Source organism: Eurosta solidaginis, chromosome X (assembly GCF_040869045.1).
Source record: "Eurosta solidaginis isolate ZX-2024a chromosome X, ASM4086904v1, whole genome shotgun sequence".
NCBI classification, from domain to species: Eukaryota; Metazoa; Arthropoda; class Insecta; order Diptera; family Tephritidae; genus Eurosta; species Eurosta solidaginis.
In genome coordinates this window covers 100917861-100940203 of record NC_090324.1, presented here as the reverse complement: position 1 = coordinate 100940203, position 22343 = coordinate 100917861, and the positions used below count along the sequence as shown (strand labels likewise).

Here is a 22343-nt window from a genome sequence, read left to right as displayed (position 1 = left end):
TTTCCGCGTTGCTGGTAGGAAATGGACATGCGACATCCATGGCGATCCTTTCAAATGGTGCACCTCAAATATGCTGCTTCATCTGGCCATGATTTCGTGTTTTGGGCCCGTTCGCTTTGCTGCAAACCTCGCAGGTGGAAATCCCAACCCAATGAATCTATGCTTTATTTTCTCGAGCGTCTTCGTGATTCCAAGACGACCTCCGCTTGAACCATTATGCAGCTCGATGAGCACGTCAGGAATCCTCTTCCTGGGAACAACTATCAGTTTCTTCTTGCACTGACCATCCTCACTCTCTCATACTCGATGCAAGCAACCGGATATCAATTCTAAACTGTTACACTGTGCCCAATATGTCTTCGCAATTGCACTCTATGCTGACATCTCCTCTCTATTTGGTCTTTCTTTTCATTCAAGCCCTTGCATAACATGTGACAGATCTGTATCTTCTAGCTGATACTTCCTTAGTTGTTCCTGGTCCCATTCATCCGTACACGTTATAGTCATTAGCCGGATATCTATAATGTCTTCTTTAGCCTCAGCTTTTGAGCAGTGTTTGCATTCCAAACTACATGGTCTTCGTGAAATTGCATCAGCATTCCCATGGGTACTACCTCTTCGATGCTCAATGGAAAAGTCATAGCTTTGGAGTCGCTCGATCCACCGTGCCAATTGTTCTTCTGGATTACGGAACTGCAGAAACCATTTCAACGCTGCGTGATCTGTCCTGACGCGGATTCGCTGGCCGTAGAGGTACTTGTGAAAATGTTCAATGCACTCTACCAATGCCAACAGCTCCTCCGTGTAATGGAATAGTTCCTCTCTGGTTTTCCAATTGATCGGCTGTAATATGCAACTACCTTCTCCCGTCCATCGACCAGTTGTGACAAAACGTCTCCTATAGCATATCCACCCGCATCTGTATCTAGATAACCGTTGCTCCTGGAATCGAATATGCCAACATTGGAGCAGTGCAAAATGCTCTTTCAATGTTTGGAAAGCCACTTCTTGATCGTTCTTCCATTCAAAAGTTTTATTTTTTCTTGCAAGCTCGTGGAGGCTATGGGCTATGCTGGAAAAGTTTGGTACAAATCGGCGGTAATATGTGCACAGCCCAAGGAAACTTCTCAATTCATGTAAGTTCTGTGGTCCTGGCCAATCCTTTACAGCCTCTATCTTTTCATTCGCAGTGCAGATGCCCTCTGTCGTTACCTTGTGACCCAAATAACTTCCTTCCTTTTTAAACAGCGAACACTTTTTGGGACTTAGTTTCAGACCAGCGCCAGCTATTCTCTGGAAAACTTCCTCTAAGTTCTTAAGATATTGTTCGAAGTTCTTTCTCAATACGATGATGTCGTCTAGCTACACTAGGCATGTTTTTCAATGCAGTCCTTTCAGTACCTGATCCACGTTTCTCTCAAAAGTACCTGGTGCATTACGTAGTCCAAAGGGCATTACTGTAAACTGCCAAAGACCATCTCCGACACTAAAGGCTGTTTTCTCCTGGTATTTCTCCTTCACTTCCACTTGCCAGTACCTGCTTTTTAAGTCCAGTGTGGAAAACCATTTTGTACCAGATAGCGAGTCCAGAGTGTCGTCAATTCTTGACAATGGGTAGCTATCCTTTTTCGTAACGTCATTCCACTTTCGGTAGTCCACGCAAAACCTCATTTGTCCATCCTTCTTCTTCACAAGTACCACCGGTGAGCTCCATGGACTAGCTGATGGTTCGATTACGCCGCTGTCGCTCATTTCTTGTATGATTTGACTCACCGATTCCCCCTTCGGCAGTGAAACACTACGAGGAGCTTGACGGATCGGCCTCTCTTCTCGAGTGTGATTTGATGTTTCACAACGTTGGTGCGGTCTGGTTTGGAGCCGTATTGGTCAAATATGTTTGCGTATTTTACGATCAGCTGTTTTGCCTTACTTTGATAGTCTTCCTCTAGCCCCTCCGTCCATGCCGTGATGTCATTTAAAAGATTAATCTTGCTAGTTGAAACGTTTTCCTGGAACTGTTCACAGTTAATAACTATTTCAGCCTCTTGGCATCTTCTCAATATAGCTCCTTTGGTCAGTTTGAGTGGTGACTTGAACTCATTGACTACTCTTACCGGAACACGTCCATCTTGTTTTGTCATAACTAGGGGTTTTCCTACGAGTACATTCGGTGTTGATTTGATTGCTGCTTCGACTGCTTCTGATTTTGGTGGTATTTGTTGACTCTCTTCCACCAGCACTTGTTTACTGCTGTAGCCGAAATTAACTGGCGCATCCATGTTCCATATTGCATCGTCTTGCTTTGCATATCGCTCTTGATGCTTTGGTGGAATAAGAAGTCCACTCCAATTATGATTTTATCAACAATCTCTGCCACTATAAAATTGTGTAGTACCGTGAAGTTCCCAATTGCTACTTCACATGCTACATCTCCATTTGCCTGGGTGTCCTCCCCCGTGGCTGTACGTAATCTTGCTCCAAACAATGTGCTTATCTTCTTGTTGCCTAAATCTGATCGAACGCTGGAATGAGATGCACCCGTATCTACATTCAGTAAACGTTCTTTTCCATCCATATGTCCTCCGACAGTAAGATTGCTTGACCTTCTTCCAATTTGCGAGAGAGAGATTATGGGGCATTCAATTGCGGGAGCCAGCTGTTGCCCCTTGCGGCTGACTCTCTTTAGTTTAAAGATTGAGTAGATTTGGAGATTTGCCTATCTCCTTCAGCTCTGCGTCTGCTGGCACCCACATTGTTGGAACTATTGGGGTTGGTGCTGCAATAACATGCAATATGCCCTGGCTTTCCACACTTAAAGCATTTGACGGCACCATCGTTTTTCTGTTGCGTTCCTTTAAGTGCTTCCAAAATTTTGTCTACCCAGTCTGGCCTTTCCACATCCACGCGATGAGATTTGTACGCGGGCTTACTCAAAAGTGACGCTGTTTTCTGAGTCAGTGCTTGGGATACCGTTTCAGAAAATGTCTGCTTTGGGTTTGCGTTCGTTTCCACGTCACGTATGCCACTTTTAAAACTCTGGATTTTTACCCTCTCGGTGTATTCCACGGGTGCGTCCGCATTTGCGAGATGAGCCAATCTTTCAACATACGAAGCAAACCCCTGCAAAGTCTCATTAGCTTTTTGGTAGCGGTTTTGCAACTCTATTTGGTATATCTGCTTTCTGTGTTCGCTTCCGTATCGCCTCTCTAGAGCGATCATCAATGTTTCATAGTTGCTCCGCTCTCCCTCGGGAATAATCTGTAGGATTTCAGCAGCAGATCCTTTCAATGCCACGAATAGTGCAGCAGCTTTATCTTAAACACACCAGTTGTTCACTGCTGTGGGCTTCTCACACTGAATCTTAAATACCTGGAAGGGAATATAACCGTCAAAGGATGGTGTTGTTACCTTTGGATTACTCGCTGAAACTGCAGGGCGATTTAGTTGTAACTGCTCAATACGTCCTCTCAAAGCATCCACATCGGCTTCGATTTTTTCCTCAAACTGTAAAATGTTTGTATGCTGGCCCTCCAGCTTACCTCCTGTGCCTCCAGCTGCGAGGATATGCAGGCCTGCTGTGCTTTCAACTGTTCAGCCATGAGATGACATATATGCATGTCTTCTGTTCTTCTAACTGTATTTCCATCTTGGTTGTTATACGAGTCTCCTGCGATTCCAGTTGAGATTTTATACGTGTCTCCTGTGATTCCAGTTGCGATGACATGCTGCTGGATATTTGTGATGACATTTCGGACATTTGTGCCGATATTGCAGCCAATATCATGTTGAGGTCTGTGTTCGCTATTGTCTGAGGTGTTTCATTATTCCCCTCCAATTTTGTTGTCTCATCGCCACCTAGATTAAAGACATACTCTTCCACGTTAAATCCTTCTGATTCCATTGCCTTTCGTATTCGTGCCTGAAGTTCGAGTTTATTGCCGGTTGTATTCAATCCACGGATCTCCAACTCCTTCTTCAGTTGCTGGATCTTCAATTCACTCCACTTTTCCATGTCCTTGTTGTACTCTGCAAATCTGGAATTTATTCAACAATTCCTTTTCTGATACCAACTGTAACGAATTTTGGGAAACTCCGCTTATTTTACACCTTCTTCTAACGTTCGAATCGCTAAATTGTCGAACAAATAACTCCAATATTTAATAATGCAAAATGGTCTTTATTAGCTTAGTTTGGGAGTAGTACAATTATACTTCACTTCGCAACTGATAGCGTGTTTAAATCAAACTGATGACTGACTGCTCAGCTTTCGCTACTTTTATACTCTCTGTTGCCTTGTCCGCATATTTCTCCAAATGTCTAGACGTTTCTCCATCTAGGATCTACTACTTGGTTACCAGCTATACGCGTGTGTATTTGTATTTTAGAGCCTCTCGCATAGCCATGTGCGTGTGTAAATGTGAGTAGTATTTCGCTGATGATTACATATGTTTATGAGTATCTCTCCATTGCCTTGTATGTATGTGTATAGATGATGATGGATTTGTTTACGTACATAGGAGTGGCTCCTTAGTATCGGCTTAGTGATGGTAGTATCGCTTAGTGATGATAATATTCGTTACAATAATATATCCTCCGTAGAAAATTCGCATCACTAAAACTCGGCAAGTGGTAGACAACACCAATTTGCCACCTTTTGTCATAAATTTTTAATTGGAGAACTATGCACCAAATATTTCTATGTACAGACTGGTTAATTATGGTACTAAAACAAAGCGTGTCACGTACTAAGGCGATAACACCGCTGGTATGCCTGCTGTGTGAGCCACATCGTACAACAGCATACATTTGGAACTTGGTTTCAGTATCATATAAATCGTGTGTTGTACAAGTTTCGCAGCACAAAATTATATCCGGATCAAGAGCTTCGATCAGTTTCTCGAGTTCGGCTTTGCTCGCTAAAAAACTACATATATTTAAGTAAACACACTTTAACTGCTAGTATCCCAAACGCTGTTTTTATACTCAGTTGAACAGAGCTCACAGAGTATATTAAGTTTGATTGGATAACGGTTGGTTGTACATATATAAAGGAATCGAGATAGATATAGACTTCCATATATCAAAATAATCAGGATCGAAAAAAAATTTGATTGAGCCATGTCCGTCCGTCCGTCCGTCCGTCCGTCCGTTAACACGATAACTTGAGTAAATTTTGAGGTATCTTGATGAAATTTGGTATGTAGGTTCCTGAGCACTCATCTCAGATCGCTATTTAAAATGAACGATATCGGACTATAACCACGCCCACTTTTTCGATATCGAAAATTTCGACAAACCGAAAAAGTTCGATAATTCATTACAAAAGACCGATACAGCGACGAAACTTGATAGATGAGTTGAACTTATGTCGCAGAATGGAAAACTACTAAAATTTTGGACAATGGGCGTGGCACCGCCCACTTTTAAAAGAAGGTAATTTAAAATTTTTGCAAGCTGTAATTTGGTAGTCGTTGAAGATATCATTATGAAATTTGGCAGGAACGTTACTCCTATTACTATATGTACGCTTAATAAAAATTAGCAAAATCGGAGAAGGACCACGCCCACTTTTAAAAAAAAAATTTTTTTTAAGTAAAATTTTAACAAAAAATTTAATATCTTTACAGTATATAAGTAAATTATGTCAACATTCAACTCCAGTAATGATATGGTGCAACAAAATACAAAAATAAAAGAAAATTTCAAAATGGGCGTGGCTCCGCCCTTTTTCATTTAATTTGTCTAGGATACTTTTAACGCCATAAGTCGAACAAAAATGAACCAATCCTTTTGAAATTTGGTAGGGGCATAGATTTTATGACGTTAACTGTTTTCTGTGAAAATGGGCGAAATCGGTTGATGCCACGCCCAGTTTTTATACACAGTCGTCCGTCTGTCCTTCCGCATGGCCGTTAACCCGATAACTTGAGCAAAAATCGACATATCTTTAATGAACTTAGTTCACGTGCTTACTTGAACTCACTTTATCTTGGTATGAAAAATGAACGAAATCCGACTATGACCACGCCCACTTTTTCGATGTCGAAAATTACGAAAAATGAAAAAATGCCATAATTCTATACCAAATACGAAAAAAGGGATGAAACATGGTAAGGTAATTGGATTGTTTTATTGACGCGAAATATAACTTTAGAAAAAACTTTATAAAATGGTTGTGACACCTACCATATTAAGTAGAAGAAAATGAAAAATTTCATTAACACCTTTCATTTGATACCCATATCGTACAAACACATTCTAGAGTCCCCCCTGGTCCACCTTTATGGCGATATTTCGAAACGGCGTCCACTTATAGAACTAAAGTCCACTCCCTTTTAAAATACTCATTAACACCTTTCGTTTGATGCCCATATTGTGCAAACAAATTCTAGGGTCACCCCTGGTCCACCTTTATGGCGATATCTCGAAACGGCGTCCACCTATGGAACTAAGGATTACTCCCTTTTAAAATGCTCATTAACACCTTTCTTTTGATACCCATATTGTACAAACAAATTCTAGGGTCACCCCTGGTCCACCTTTATGGCGATATCTCGGAACGGCGTCCACCTATGGAACTAAGGCATACTCCCTTTTAAAATACTCATTAACACCTTTCATTTGATACCCATATCGTACAAACGCATTCTAGAGTCACCCCTGGTCCACCTTTATGGCGATATCTCGAAAAGGCGACCACCTATACAACAACCACCACTCCCTTTTAAAATCCTCATTAATACCTTTAATTTGATACCCATATCATACAAACACATTCTAGGGTCACCCCTGGTCCACCTTTATGGCGATATTTCGAAACGGCATCCACCTATAGAACTAAGGCCCACTCCCTTTTAAAATACTCATTAACACCATTCGTTTGATGCCCATATTGTACAAACAAATTCTAGGGTCGCCCCTGGTCCACCTTTGTGGCGATATCTCGAAACGGCGTCCACCTATGGAACTAAGGATTACTCCCTTTTAAAATACTCATTAACACCTTTCATTTGATACCCATATCGTACAAATGCATTATAGTCACCCCTGGTCCACCTTTATGGCGATATCTCGAAAAGGCGACCAACTATACAACAACCAAACTCCCTTTTAAAACCCTCATTAATACCTTTAATTTGATACCCATATACAAACGCATTCTAGAGTCAACCCTGATCCACCTTTATGGCTATATCCCTAAATGGCGTCCACCTATAGAACTATGGCCCACTCCCTCATAAAATACTCTTTAATGCCTTTCATTTGATACAAATGTCATACAAGCACATTCCAGGGTTTCCCTCGGTTCATTTTCCTACATGGTTATTTTCCCTTATGCTGTCACCATACCCCTCAACTGAGTATGTAATGTTCGGTTACACCCGAACTTAACGTTCCTTACTTGTTTCTAGTTAAGATGCTTTAAATATACCGGGCATTGTTTATCGCTACATTAATGGTTTTCATATAAGCTCATATTTAGTTTCTCATTTACTCTTACGCATTTTTGTCTGATTCTTAGCATGCACTGGTTCGATGCTTCCCAAAGTATTTACCGCAGGTTTTATCTGGTTTTCATTATGAAGATATGTGGTTATATCGTTTGCATTTACAGCATACAGTCACTCCTTCCATCATAAGGGCTACGCCGTTCCAACCCAATATTACATTTTCCCTAGCGCGCCCAAATTGTTCTTCCCCGACCTCTCAAATTTCATCATAACTTGTTGTGTTGTTATTTTTTACGGTATACTGTCTCAACGCCCTAATTTCACCTTGTTTCATAAATTTTTTCTGTATCCTAAGACAATCTACTAACTCCTCACTAGTTCTTTCAAACGAAATGCCCGTTATCCCCAGTATTGGTTTAAACTGCTGCCTGACCTCATATTGATCACTTATATCCTTTTCCTTGATATCCCCAATTTTATTCATTTGATCATTATTATTACTCTCAATGATCATAACCCCATTTTATCGTGTCCTAATATCTGCAGTATTAAGCTCACTAGGTCTAATTTTGCTATTCAAATCATTTTTGGTTTTCTCACTTGTTTGTTTTGATTTCGGTTTAAATATTATGGGTACGGTTTCTTAAATTCTGGTTAGAGTCGCTACTGTTTTTTACCGCATATGCGTATGTGCTCGTTTGGTTTTCACTACTAAAGCTTTAACATCTTTGCGCAACTTATCATTTTCTTTAACTTTTGTTATCCCTTCTACGTGTTTCTTGTATACCTCCTGGTGTTTATTTAGACAAGCCAATTTCTCATTGCATTCATCCTCCATTAATCGCCTTAATTCTTTTCATTAGCCTTAATGAAATTTTCAAATTCCTGTTTGTATTCCCTTAAATAAATGTTACATTGTGAGTATACATTACGCATTCCTCACATATAAATTTCACCAGGCAGCGACCTACTGATCGCAACCGATCAAACGCCGCTGCAGGCCATAAAGAGGATTAATGGGGTCGTTAAGTTTGGGCTGGGCTCCCTTAAGGTTTTCGTGGCTGTTGAGAGGCTAGATGCCGCAAAGGAAGAAGTTCGTGGTGGTGCAGATTAATATGCACCACTCAGCTTCCATCTCGCTCGACCTAACGAAATTCATTGCAGAAAACTGAGTGGACATAGCTCTAATCCAAGAACCCTGGCTGATTTAGGAGAGGGTTTGGGGATTAGGGCTGGACGGCTACCGTCTACATGCACCACAAGGAGATAAAATTAGAGCATGCATTGTAGCTAAGAAAAATGTTAATATATTTACATCTACACAGCACTGTAACGGAGACCTCGTCACTGTTGTGTGCGAAAAAGGCAGGGGCGCAAGCTGCTGCTATCGTAGGCATACTTCCCGTACGAGGGGGACACGCCACCACTGACACCAGTCCGAAAACTTGTGGAGTTTGCGGCTGCGACGCCAACGAGCTATGGGATAGTAGAGACAGAAATGCAAGAGGTGAGTCCCTTTTTGACTACTTACTTGCTACTAACCTAATTGTATGCAAAAGAGGCAACCAGCCAACGTTTAGGAATAGAATTAGAGAGGAAGTCATAGATATCACATTGGCCACAGACTCTCCCACTGTAAGAATCGATGACTGGAGAGCTTTAGACACATGCACCTTTTCGGACCACAGTAGGATACTCATAACCATCGATATTGAAGTGGAAGTTGCTCGGTCATGGAACCCGGCTTGGAATAAATATTCTGAAGTAGTATCTCCCAAACTGGCATCCACGGAAATGGAAGTCAGGCGTGGAACTAATAATATCGACAAAGCGGTAAACCGACTGACAACGACATTGACAAACACTATTGAACTCTGTTGTCCCCTTACTAGATCACAGACAAAATCTTGGACTACGTGATGGAACACAGACTATGCCGACTTAGCTCAAAAAAGAGAAAACTCTTCAACAAAGCCAAACATAGCCGGCTGGAAGAGGACTGGGATACCTACAGATGAAGCTTTACAACAACAAATACAAAAGCTGCAACAGAAAGGCAAAAATGATAGCATGGGAACAACACTGTGAGAACCTGGCGACAACAAATGAGGTGTCAAGACTTCGCAAAATACTATCAGGATCTAATATAACGCCAAGTAGCATAAGAAAGTCTGCGGGCTCAGGGAACATCTCCAGTCAGGAAAATCTAGAGGTCTTGATGGAGACGCACTTTCCGGGATGCACGGATGTGATAGGCATGACGATGCCAGAAAACCGCGCATAACCTCCGGAAGCCGACGTCACAGAGGTCGTTGACCGGGATAAATATCATGGGCTATAAAATTATTCGAACCCTACAAATCGGCTGGACCAATGGTGTTATACCGGCTATGTTACAAACCGCTTGTGATGAATTGATATCACATCTACACGGCATCTTCTCTAGATGCCCACAAGATGGTTATGCACCCGAAGCCTGGAGAAATGTGCGGGTGGTTTTCATTCCCAAAGCAGGAAAACTTAACCACTCGGAAGCCAAAGACTATAGACAAATGAGCCTCTCCTCCTTTATCTTTAAAACACTTGTGAGATCTTTCGATAAACATATTACAAGCAATGCCAATCTCTGCAGGATGGACGCAGCTCAGCGCGCGTACCGAAAACGGAAATCAGTTGAAAGTGGCAGTCAGTACCTTCGAGAACTCACTGAATTGGAAGGAATACACGTTAGCAGCTTTCCTCGACATTGCGGGCTCTTTCAACAACGTGCAGACGGAGGCCATCTGCAAGTCTCTTACACGATATGGAACCCAAAGCAAAGTTGCATGGATTGATTCTATGCTTAGGAGTAGGGTTGTCAACGCAACTTTAGGCACTGGTTCTATTGGCAAAAGGACCACCAGAGGCACCCCAAGGCGGGGTGCTATCGCCTCTTCTCTGGATACTGGTGGTCAATGAAATTCTAGAAATCTTTAGAAGAAAAAGAAGAAACTTACCTAGGCTAATCGGCACAACGTTAAACCTATCTTCGTAAGCCAAATATTTTGGCATTATACTCGATTCCAAATTAAGCTGGAGAAGGAACTTTGATATGAGATCAAAAAAAGCTCTAGCAGCATACTACACCTGCAAAAGGGCGTTTGGACCGAACTGGGGACTGGCACCACATTTCATTCAAGGCATGAACAGCACAGTCATTCGACCGATACTAACATATGGAGCTCTGGTCTGGAGGAAGGCGCCAGACAAAAAGAGTAATCAACATAGGATGGGGAAGGTACAAACGCTGACATGCCTGGGAATCACATGGGCCGTGAGCAGCGCACCTCAGGAAACGCTAAATGTTATCTTTCACTTGACGCCTCTACCAGTCTTCGTGCAGGCCGCAAGAGGAGCTCTACGGCTAAGAGAATCCAACATATGAAAATCGGGTAAGAACGGACACAGGAAGATTCTGGATGATATGACGAAGGGCCAATTAAACGGAATAATAACCAAACTGACATCCAAAACCGACCACATCACAGCGGTTTTGGACTTCCAGGTTCTGAACTTACGATATCCTTCATGGGAGGAATGGGAAGAAGGCCTAGACAATGGCATGTGCATTACAACCTACAGCGACGGCTCGAAAATGGAAAAGGGAACTGGAGCTGGTATGTACTCTACACATCTACAGTTAAGCCAATCATTCCGACTTTCTGACGCATGAAGTGTATTCTAGGCCGAGGTCTATGCCATAGAAAGACCAGCAAAGCTGCTTCAAGATAGTATGTTCTCCGACACCGACGTAACAATCTTTTTTGACAGCCAAGCCGCCTTAAGGGCTTTAGAGTCCAACATGATAAAATCGGATATCGTGCGGAAGTGTCGAGCTTCTATGGCTTCTATAGGTCATCTCAATGTCTCCCTTTCCTGGGTCCCTCAGCACAGCGGTATTGAAGGGAACGAACCCGCAGATGAGATAGCTAGGAAAGGTTCCGATTTGAACAAAAGTGAAGTGGACAGCTCCGTCCGACCACCGCCGGGTTATCTCCTGGGGAGAATTAAGGAATATGGGAACAGGGCAACGGACTTGGTATGAATCAACAGGGTTGACTGCGAAGTCTCACGGTCCTTATGGCCATGCTTGGATAGGAAAAGCACCAGCTTCCTTCTCAAACTGAACAAATCCGCGGTGAGGGTACTTACGGGTTGGCGAATACCAATAAGCTCCCTCTGCAGAAGCTGTCAGGATGAGGAGTTGTTCTACCACTTTCTCTGCCGATGTCCGGCGCTTCAAAGGAGACGGCTCAGATTTCTGGGCGCACCGTTCTTCGACAGCCTGGCAGAGGTTGGAAAGGCGGACGTCTCGATTCTTCTTGGGTTCATCACGGAAATCAAGTGGTTCGTTGAGCACTAGTAGTAGGTAATGGGGTTAAACGAATGTGCCGCCACCCTGCACTTACTGAGGGCACTCACAATGGACAAAAATGTCACCGAGTGGAAGTGTGGGTAGTAGCCACGCACGCCCTCTTAACCTAACCTACCCTAGCCTACGTAATTTTGTATTCTCCAATAGAGTATGGAACAAATTTCACAGAAAACTAGTTTCTTTGAGAAAATTTGATTTAAATCCATTGATTTTGAAAAATGTACTATCCACACAGCAACATTTCGAACAGCTGATATTCTCTGCAAAACACACTTTCGGTAAGACTACCGCTGATCTCAATGGAAGGTGTTACGAGTTTAAAAAATGAAATTGATATATATGCGTGTTGGCGATTGATGATTTTATTTATTTTTCTAACCTTGCGCACCAATTTGTTTCAGATAATTCGCGATGCACGCGTTGGCTTTTTTTTATCTAACTGGTTTTCCTTTGAGTCGGGTTTTGTAAGGCTGTTTTCGTTTAATGTTTGTTCTGGTATTTGCTATTGCGGTGTACTATGGTCCTTCAGGATCTGGTGCGTTTTCAGGCAAATGCATATATGTCACCTCATATGCAATAAATCGTGAATTGCTCAAAATTAACACCCACATAAACATTACGAAAACCTTTAAAACATATTTTAGTTTAATATTAGCAGATATAGCATTTATTACACCTTATTTGCAGTAATTCAGAGAAAGTTTTAGTTATTATTCAAGTATTTTATAATTTTTTTACATTTATCTGTTCAGAGAGAGTTTTCCAATTTTGGAATGTATAGCATTTATTACACCTTATTTGCAGTAATTCACAGAAAGTTTAAGTTATTATTCAAGTATTTTATTATTTTTTTACATTTATCTGTTATTAATACAATTGAAGGTATATTTGTGCAATGCAATTCTGTCCTTCTTGTTGTTCTTCATTCCACTCCACTCGACTGCCTTCTTTTGCTGCCTTCCACTCAATTCGTTACATAATCCCAATTTAATTTAAAAAAAGCATTCCTGCATTGTATATTTCTTGATAGAATGCCAAAAGGGCTAGTGCATTAAGACACCATTCCCTAATCTCTTTTACTTTTTTATTATGTTATCCACGCATCGAGGTTAAGGACTTCGTATATTACATAGTGAGCGCTTAGGCTGATTTGCTTATGTGGACCCTTTATTTTCAGCATGTGTCTTGATTATATAGAGTTATTGTTATTCAAACATTATTAAAAGTTTGATAAATCTGAAACTCTTTTGTTCTACATATATGGCAAAGCCATTTTATACCCAGCTGTACTTGTACACAGGGTATTATAACTTTTATTGGAAAACGGTTGGTTGTACAGGTGTAAAGGAATCAAGATAGATATATACTTCCATATATCAAAATCATCAGTATCGAAAAAAAATTTGATTGAGCCATGTCTCCGTCCGTCCGTCTGTCCGTCCGTGCGTCTGTCCTTCCGTGCGTCTGTCCGCTAACACGATAACTTTAGTAAATATTGAGATATCTTCACCAAATTTGGTACACGAGCTTATCTGGACCCAGAATAGATTGGTATTGAAAATGAGCGAAATCGGATGATAACAACGCCTAGTTTTTATATATATAACATTTAGGAAAGCACAAAACACCTAATTATTTAGTAAATAATACACGTAGAATGTTGAAATTTGACGTGTGGACTGATATTGAGACTCTTGATAAAAATTCTGAAAAATCTTTTACAGATATTATTAATCATAAATTAAAAATCATTAAACATATCGTAACAAAATTCGGCAGAGAGGTTGCCTTTACTATAAGGAATGCTTTGAAGAAAAATTAACGAAATCAGTTAAGAAACACGCCCACTTTTATATTAAAGATTTTTAAAAGGGTCGTGGACGAATAAAATAAGCTATATCTTTGCAAAAAAGAGTTTTATATCAATGGTATTTCATTTCCCAAGTGGATTTATACCAATAAATAGGAAAACTTCAAATTTTAAAAAATGGTCGTGGCACCGCCCCTTTTATGACTAAGCAATTTTCTATGTTTCGGGAGCCATAACTCGAAGAAAAATTAGTTCAGAATAGAACCATATGTATATGTATTATTACGCAGCCTTGTAACCCTATTAAGCACACAAAACAAACAACAACAGAATTTCAAGTGTACAGCTGGGTATGTAATGTTCGGTTTCACACGAACTTAGATTTACTTACTTGTTTTAAACATAGATTATGCCGGTCCTTGTGAAAAACGGTGCGCCAAGCTGGGTTTCAAATTCAAACACAAAAGAAGTTTACACTAGCATTTAAAAAAAAAAAAACAAAAAAAAAGTGGACGTACTGCGAATAACAATAGTATGCATTAACCACTGAGCTATCAAACATGTATAACAAAACATATAATAACCTAAGTAGGAAATTAACTTTTTTTTCAATGTCTCAGCCACAAGTTCTTTCTTAAGGGGTTGTTTTAAACACAGAAGAGTCTATAAATTTCTACGTTTAAATTTTTGAATATTTTTTGGTTTTGTTTTAAAACAATTTTAAGATTTTGTACTTTTTGCTGAAAAAAGTTTGAAATTTAAACCGAATAAAATTAAAAAACACAGTAGTAAATGGAGCGGCAAAGAGTGCTTAAACCCATACTTGTTTTAAACATAGATTATGCCGGTCTTTGTGAAAAACGGTGCGCCAAGCTGGGTTTCAAATTCAAACGCAAAAGAAGTTTACACTAGCATTTAAAAAAAAAAACAAGCAAGTAGGGAAGGCTAAGTTCGGGTGCAACCGAACATTACATACTCAGTTGAGAGCTATGGAGACAAAATAAGGAAAATCACCATGTAGGAAAATGAACCTAGGGAACCCTGGAATGTGGTTGTATGACATGTGTATCAAATGGAAGGTATTAAAGAGTATTTTAAGAGAGAGTATGCCATAGTTCTATGGATGGACGCCATTTAGGGATATCGCCATAAAGGTGGACCAGGGCTGACTCTAGAATTTGTTTGTACGATATGGGTATCAAACGAAAAGTGTTACTGAGCATTTTAAGAGGGAGTGGGCAATAGGTCTATAGGTGGACGCCTTTTCGAAATGTCGCCATTAGGGTGGGCCAGGGGTGACTCTAGAATGTGTTTGTATGATATGGGTATCAAATGAAAGATGGTAATGAGTATTTTAAAAGGGAGTAATCCTTAGTTCCATAGGTGGACGCCTTTTCGAGATATCGCCATAAAGGTGGACCAAGGGTGACTCTAGAATGTTTGTACGATATGGGTACCAACGAAAGGTGTTACTGAGCATTTTAAGAGGGAGTGGGCATTAGGTCTATAAGTGGACGCCTTTTCGAGATATCGTCATTAGGGTGGGCCAGGGGTGACTCTAGAATGTGTTTGTACGATATGGGTATCAAACGAAAGGTGTTACTGAGCATTTTAAGAGGGATTGGGCATTAGGTCTATTGGTGGACGTCTTTTCGAGATATCGCCATTAGTGTGGGCCAGGGGTGACTCTATAATGTTTGTACGATATGGGTATCAAACGAAAGGTGTTACTGAGCATTTTAAGAGTGAGTGGGCATTAGGTCTATAGGTGGACGCCTTTTCGAGATATCGCCATTAGGGTGGGCCAGGGGTGACTCTAGAATGTGTTTGTACGATATGGGTATCAAATGAAAGGTGGTAATGAGTATTTTAAAAGGGAGTAATCCTTAGTTCTATATGTGGACGCCTTTTCGAGATATCGCCATAAAGGTGGACCAAGGGTGACTCTAGAATGTTTGTACGATATGGGTATCAAACGAAAGGCGTTACTGAGCATTTTAAGAGGGAGTGGGTATTAGGTTTATAGGTGGACGCCTTTTAGAGATATCGCCATTAGGGTGGGCCAGGGTGACTCTAGAATGTGTTTGTACGATATGGGTATTAAATGAAAGGTGGTAATGAGTATTTTAAAAGGGAGTAATCCTTAGTTCTATAGGTGGACGCCTTTTCGAGATATCGCCATAAAGGTGGACCAAGGGTGACTCTAGAATGTTTGTACGATATGGGTATCAAACGAAAGGTGTTACTGAGCATTTTAAGAGGGAGTGGGCATTAGGTCTATTGGTGGACGTCTTTTCGAGATATCGCCATTAGTGTGGGCCAGGGGTGACTCTATAATGTTTGTACGATATGGGTATCAAACGAAAGGTGTTACTGAGCATTTTAAGAGGGAGTGGGCATTAGGTCTATAGGTGGAGGCCTTTTCGAGACATCGCCAATAGGGTGGGCCAGGGGTGACTCTAGAATGTTTGTACGATATGGGTATCAAACGAAAGGTGTTACTGAGCATTTTAAGGGGGAGTGGACATTAGGTCTATAGGTGGACGCCTTTTCGAGATATCGCCATTAGGGTGGGCCAGAGGTGACTCTAGAATGTTTGTACGATATGGGAAAGGTGTTACTGAGCATTTTAAGAGGGAGTGGGCATTAGGTCTATAGGTGGACGCCTTTTCGAGATATCGCCATTAGGGTGGGCCAGGGGTGACTCTAGAATGTGTTTGTACGATATGGATATCAAATTAAAGGTATTAATGAGGGTTTTAAAAGCGAGTGGCCCTTAGATGTATATGTGAAGGTGTTCTCGCGATATCGACCAAAATGTGGACCAGGTGATCCAGAAAATCATATGTCGGGTACTGCTAATTTATTTATATATGCAATACCACTAACAGTATTCCTGCCAAGATTCCAAGGGCTGTTGATTTCGCCTTGTAGAACTTTTTCATTTTCTTCTACTTAATATGGTAGGTGTCACACCCATTTTACAAAGTTTTTTCCAAAGTTATATTTTGCGTCAATAAACCAATCCAGTTACCATGTTTCATCCCTTTTTTCGTATTTGGTATATAATTATGGCATTTTTTTTATTTTTCGTAATTTTCGATATCGATAAAGTGGGCGTGGTTATGGTCGGATTTCGGCCATTTTTTATACCAAGATAAAGTGAGTTCAGATAAGTAGGTGGGCTAAGTTTAGTAAAGATATATCGTTGTTTGCTCAAGTTATTGTGTTAACGGCCGAGCGGAAGGACAGACGGTGGACTGTGTATAAAAACTGGGCGTGGCTTCCACCGATTTCGCCCATTTTCACAGAGAACAGTTACCGTCATAGAATCTATGTCCCTACCAAATTTGAGAAGGATTGGTAAAGTTTTGTTGGACTTATGGCATTAAAAGTATTCTAGACAAACTAAATGAAACTGGGCGGAACCACGCCCAATTTGAAATTTTCTTTTATTTTTGTATTTTGTTGCATCATATCATTACAGGAGTTGAATTTTGACTTAATTTACTTATATACAGTAAAGATATTAAATTTTTTGTTAAAATTTGTATTTAAAAAAAATTTTTTTTAAAAAGTGGGCGTGTTCTTCATCCAATTTCGCTAATTTTTATTTAGCACATATATAGTAATAGTAGTAGCGTTCCTGCCAAATTTCGTCATGATATCTTCAACGGCTGCCAAATTACGGCTTGCAAAACTTTTAAATTACCTTCTTGTAAAAGTGGACGGTGCCACGCCCATTGTCCAAAATCTTACTAGTTTTCTATTCTGTGTCATAGTGTCAACCCATCTGCCAAGTTTCATCGCTTTAACCGCCTTTGGCAATGAATTATCGCATTTTTTCGGTTTTTCGAAATTTTCGATATCGAAAAAGCGGGCGTGGTTATAGTCCGATATCGTTCATTTTAAATAGCGATCTGAGATGAGTGCCCAGGAATCTGCATACCAAATTTCATCAAGATACCTCAAAATTTACTCAAGTTATCGTGTTAACGGACGGACGGACGGACATGGCTCAATCAAATTTTTTTTCGATCCTGATTATTTTGATATATGGAAGTCTATATCTATCTCGATTCCTTTAAATATGTACAACCAACCGTTATCCAATCAAAGTTAATATACTCTGTGAGCTCTGCTCAACTGAGTATAAAAAAAGTGGACGTACTGCGAATAACAATAGTATGCATTAACCACTGAGCTATCAAACATGTACAACAAAACATATAATAACCTAAGTAGGAAATTAACTTTTTTTTCAATGTCTCAGCCACAAGTTCTTTCTTAAGGGGTTGTTTTAAACACAAAAGAGTCTATAAATTTCTACGTTTAAATTTTTGAATATTTTTTGGTTTTGTTTTAAAACAATTTTCAGATTTTGTACTTTTTGCTGAAAAAAGTTTGAAATTTAAACCGAATAAAATTAAAAAAGACAGTAGTAAATGGAGCGGCAAAGAGTGCTTAAACCCATGCATGGTATAGGCTCAAATTTCTAACTGCGTAATCTAAATAATTATTTGCATGTAAATATATATTTTATCGCCTGTAGTATATACAAAAAGTATGGATTAATCAAATTTACTCTTAAACTCTACAACAAATATGTAGAAAAGTTAGGTACAGTTTGCTCGTCTTGGCGCACGAACCTTTGTCGTGGAAATTATGGAAATGGCTTCTTGTCAGTTACACGAAATTAATTAAAAAATTAAATTTCTTTAATAATATCTCCTAAATATTTCAAACTACATATGTTGATGTTCTAAATATTTTAATACATCGTCCATGATCAACGCAACTTTTTTGAACGTATGAAACAGGAAAACAATGGAAGAAAAATATTTAATGTAGGTTTGCCAAAAGGTCTGCTTATAACCTTAAGGATTATCTAAATTATTTAGGGACAAAAAAATCGAGGAAGTTACTAGAAGAAGTAAAATAGTAAATAGTAGGACCATGCGCCAGATCCTTAAATATTCTTAAACAAATTTGGAAAAATACAGAAATAGTTGCTCAGGAAAAGGAACCAATTGAGATGCCACAAAAAATTTGAAACCCGTATAAGGACAACCCTGATATATACACATATCTTAATAAGTGACGGATCCACGGGGGGTGTTGTATACATTTTGGGCTTACTAAAAAAAGCTATAGTTTAAATTATAGCTGAAAATCTTAAAATGAAAAATGTTATAAGTGAAAAGTGCTGCAAGTCAAACATTCCTTTTCGAACATTTTATTATTCGTTTAGTTACGCATACGTGATAGCTCAGTAGGTACCTACCTAGAGCATGCTAATGACTCATCTGGCAACCTTCGTCTTTCGGCGAATTTTTGGTAACATTTTCAATTATTCCTATTGGCCAGTAATCCAAAACTGTAGGAATACCGTCATTATCGTCGATTTAGTGCCGTGTTTTTCGATCTTGGGGCCGTTATGCAGCTTTACGGATCATTTAGAGCGTAAACTTTGGGCAGGATATTACAATACCTTTGCATAGTCGATCGACCTCAATCCATTAAATAATACTTGAAATTACTTTGTATATGAAGTTTAACGAACAAAAAACATTTTTTCAAAGCCAAATGAAAAAATATTTACAAAGGCATATTTTGAGATTCTTGTGCAGAGCAGTTCCTTTTTGAATAGGAAAGGTTTATAAAAAATTGTATCACTATATCTTTAACCATTCTTGAAATTTACGCAAAAATTTTCAAAAATCTGAGCGCCCTTACTATGCGTTTCCATGCCCTTTTTCGAAATAGTTATATACGGTTTTAAATCATACCTACGAAGTAAATAATAGAGATATCTTGTTAATTATTGAATTTTCACACATTTTTATTTTATCTTGAAATAACATTTGATATTTTAAAAGTGGGCAATGTTACAAACCTATTACGCCCATTTTAGCATGAGTCTTAGCCTGGGTAAGAGAAGTAGTGTACTGAATTTTACTATAATACATTTAATTAAATGAAAGTTATTGCTTTAAGTAGTATTATTTTACCTCTGTATTTGTAATTATATACGGATAAACGAGCTCTAAGGCTATTTAGGCTAGGTTAGGTTGAACTGGCCGGTCCACGGGGACCGCCCTTAGACTGCTTGAGTCCGTAGTGTTACCAGAAGTTTGTTTTAACGACCAAACTGAAAAACCCTATCAAAAACCAGGACCTATGTTATAAAATAACTCCGTCCTCTTGGCAAATACTAAAAGCTTCCAAGGACTTAAGCCACTTGCTGCTTCTAGATCTGACAGCTGTATCGCTCCTAATAGCTGGAGTCTTAGCCTGGCAAGTGCAGGGCACGAGCACAGAACGTGCTCGATCGTTTCGTCCTCCCTCCAACCCGCACTTCCTACATAGGCTTTCACTGACCAAGCCTGATTTAAAGGCATGTGACGCCAGAAGGCAGTGTCCAGTCAGAATACCCGTCATGAGTCTACATTCCTCTCTTTTTAATGATGGAAGCAACTTTGTTAGTCTAAGGTTGTAAGACATACACATAATTTTCGGCACTTTACAGCCACGCGCTTGAACCCACGCCTTTCCCGCTTGGTCGATCATGTGCAAATCTTGCCTTCGTTTATTCTCGCCCAGTCTAATTGGGACGTCTACGGAGCAAGCTTCAAGGGATGCGCCCTCTTTAACTAGTTCATCCGCTTTTTCATTCCCATCTATTCCCATATGCCCTGGGACCCAATATAGATGTATGCTTCTCTCTGTCCCAATTCTCTCCAGAGACTGCTTACACTCTAACACGCATTTAGATGCTGTGCTATGTGAGATTATTGCCTTAATTGCTGCTTGACTGTCAATATAAAAGTTAACACGGTTGCAGCTTAAACTATTCTCTTCCAGGGTTTCTACTGCTTTGGTTACGGCTAATATTTCTGCTTGGAAAACGCTACAGTAATCCGGCAGCGTAAGGCTATTTAAATAATAAAATTTTTGCAAAAAACATGTGAGAATAGGCTTTCAATTTACACTTGATTTAAAAATTATTATCGAAAAAAATAATAATCACCCCAAATTTTTCTAGGTATCCGCCCTGATCTTAACTAAGTTTTAAAACATACTCGCTTATTAAAATAAACTTACGTTTCACATTCAATTTACACGAAGTTTCCACAGTACTTATTGAATTAGTAGCGGTGCAGCTAAATACGCCTTCATCCTCTGGGAAAACTTCATGAATAGCTAACGTCGCTACACCATTTTTATACTTTAAATCCATAATATCTGAAGATGTAATTATTTTGCCATTTTTGTACCAATTTATTTGCGGTTCGGGATCTCCTTTCACATGGCAAATCAGATGTAGTTCTTCTCCATCATTTATAGTTAGGTCTTGTAACGGTTTTGTGAACTCGGGTTTGCACATCAGAGCATCGTCTGGGGGCACTTAAATTAAAAATGACATATACAATAAATAAATAGTAATTTACATTTTCAAAACAATATATAACAAAAATGCTTACGTATAAGTTCCTTAGTAGCACTTCGAGATCTAGATGGGCTGGTCGACGATTTTATGGCGGAGCTGTCATACTTAGTTTTATTGCTCGCTGAATTGTACACGTCACTCTGAAATAAAAACATAATCAATTGAAAAAAGATAAAAATTTGAATAATACATATATTCTTGTATAAGGAGATACATATACCAATATCATATACATGAAAAGTTCATTGTAGGATTATTAAGGGAATATCATACAAGAAACAATTAGATAGAAGAGAAAATATAGAGTTAGCTATGGAAAGTCAGTGCAGCATAGCAGGGCACAGCAACATTGCTCTCAAACCTTAAATGGGATTTGCGTGTAATTGATTAGGCTACGTGGTAGATTACAAATCTATAGCGTTCGCAGGTCTTACCAAGCAATGACTTGAATTGACTTGAGGACTATCACTTCGGTTCTGCTCAATGATCTTCGCTGGGTGCTGATTACCGGACACTTGGAATTAATTGACTTGGAAGTCTGTTGGTTTTTGATTTTACTTTGGAAGTTTTTGGTAGCGCATGCATTATTTATTTTGATTTCCCTTGGACATGTTAACCTTTATTTGTGAACAAATACCCTTATCGCTGGGTTCTGATTACCGAAAACTTAAATAAATAAAAATAAATGTAAGGCGCGATAACCTCCGAAGATATCTAAGGCCGAGCTTCTCTTCCAATTTGCGTCGTGCTCCTCTTGATTTTCCCTACAAATTGGCCGGACGGGACCTACATGTTTTATGCCGACTCCGAACGGCATCTGCAAAGCAGATGAGTTTTCACTGAGAGCTTTTCATGGCAGAAATACACTCGGAGCGCTTGCCAGTCACTGCTGAGGGGCGACCCCGCTTAGAAAAATTTTCTTCTAATTGAAACACCTTATTTCTAAAATTTTGATGTTGCTTTGCCCGGGAGTTGAACCCAGGGCATACGGTGTGATAGGCGGAGCACGCTACCATCACACCACGGTGGCCGCCAAACGGTGATCGAAAACTTAGAAATAGTTAAAATGGCCTGGAAGTCTGTTGGCTTTACTATTTAAGTTCTAAGTAGCGTGTGCATTTTGGTGCCATTTATTCTTTCACATTTTATAACTAACGGGAAAGAAAATTTTGAGTTTTTCATGACCTACTAAACAAATTTTCAAACTGTTATCGACAG

General features: G+C 39.6%; 1 protein-coding gene across 10 annotated transcripts in view; it reads right to left on the bottom strand.

The window, feature by feature from the left end:
- Nucleotides 1–22343, bottom strand: part of bt (projectin protein bent) — a 3328983-nt gene that overhangs the window by 38527 nt on the left and 3268113 nt on the right. For all 10 annotated transcript variants that reach the window (XM_067757812.1, XM_067757814.1, XM_067757820.1 and 7 more), the window contains 2 exons: nt 21160–21265; nt 20780–21082 (listed from right to left, as the gene is read on the bottom strand). In XM_067757812.1, coding sequence (XP_067613913.1) covers nt 20780–21082; nt 21160–21265 — 409 coding nt within the window. The remainder of the gene's footprint in view (nt 1–20779; nt 21083–21159; nt 21266–22343) is intronic.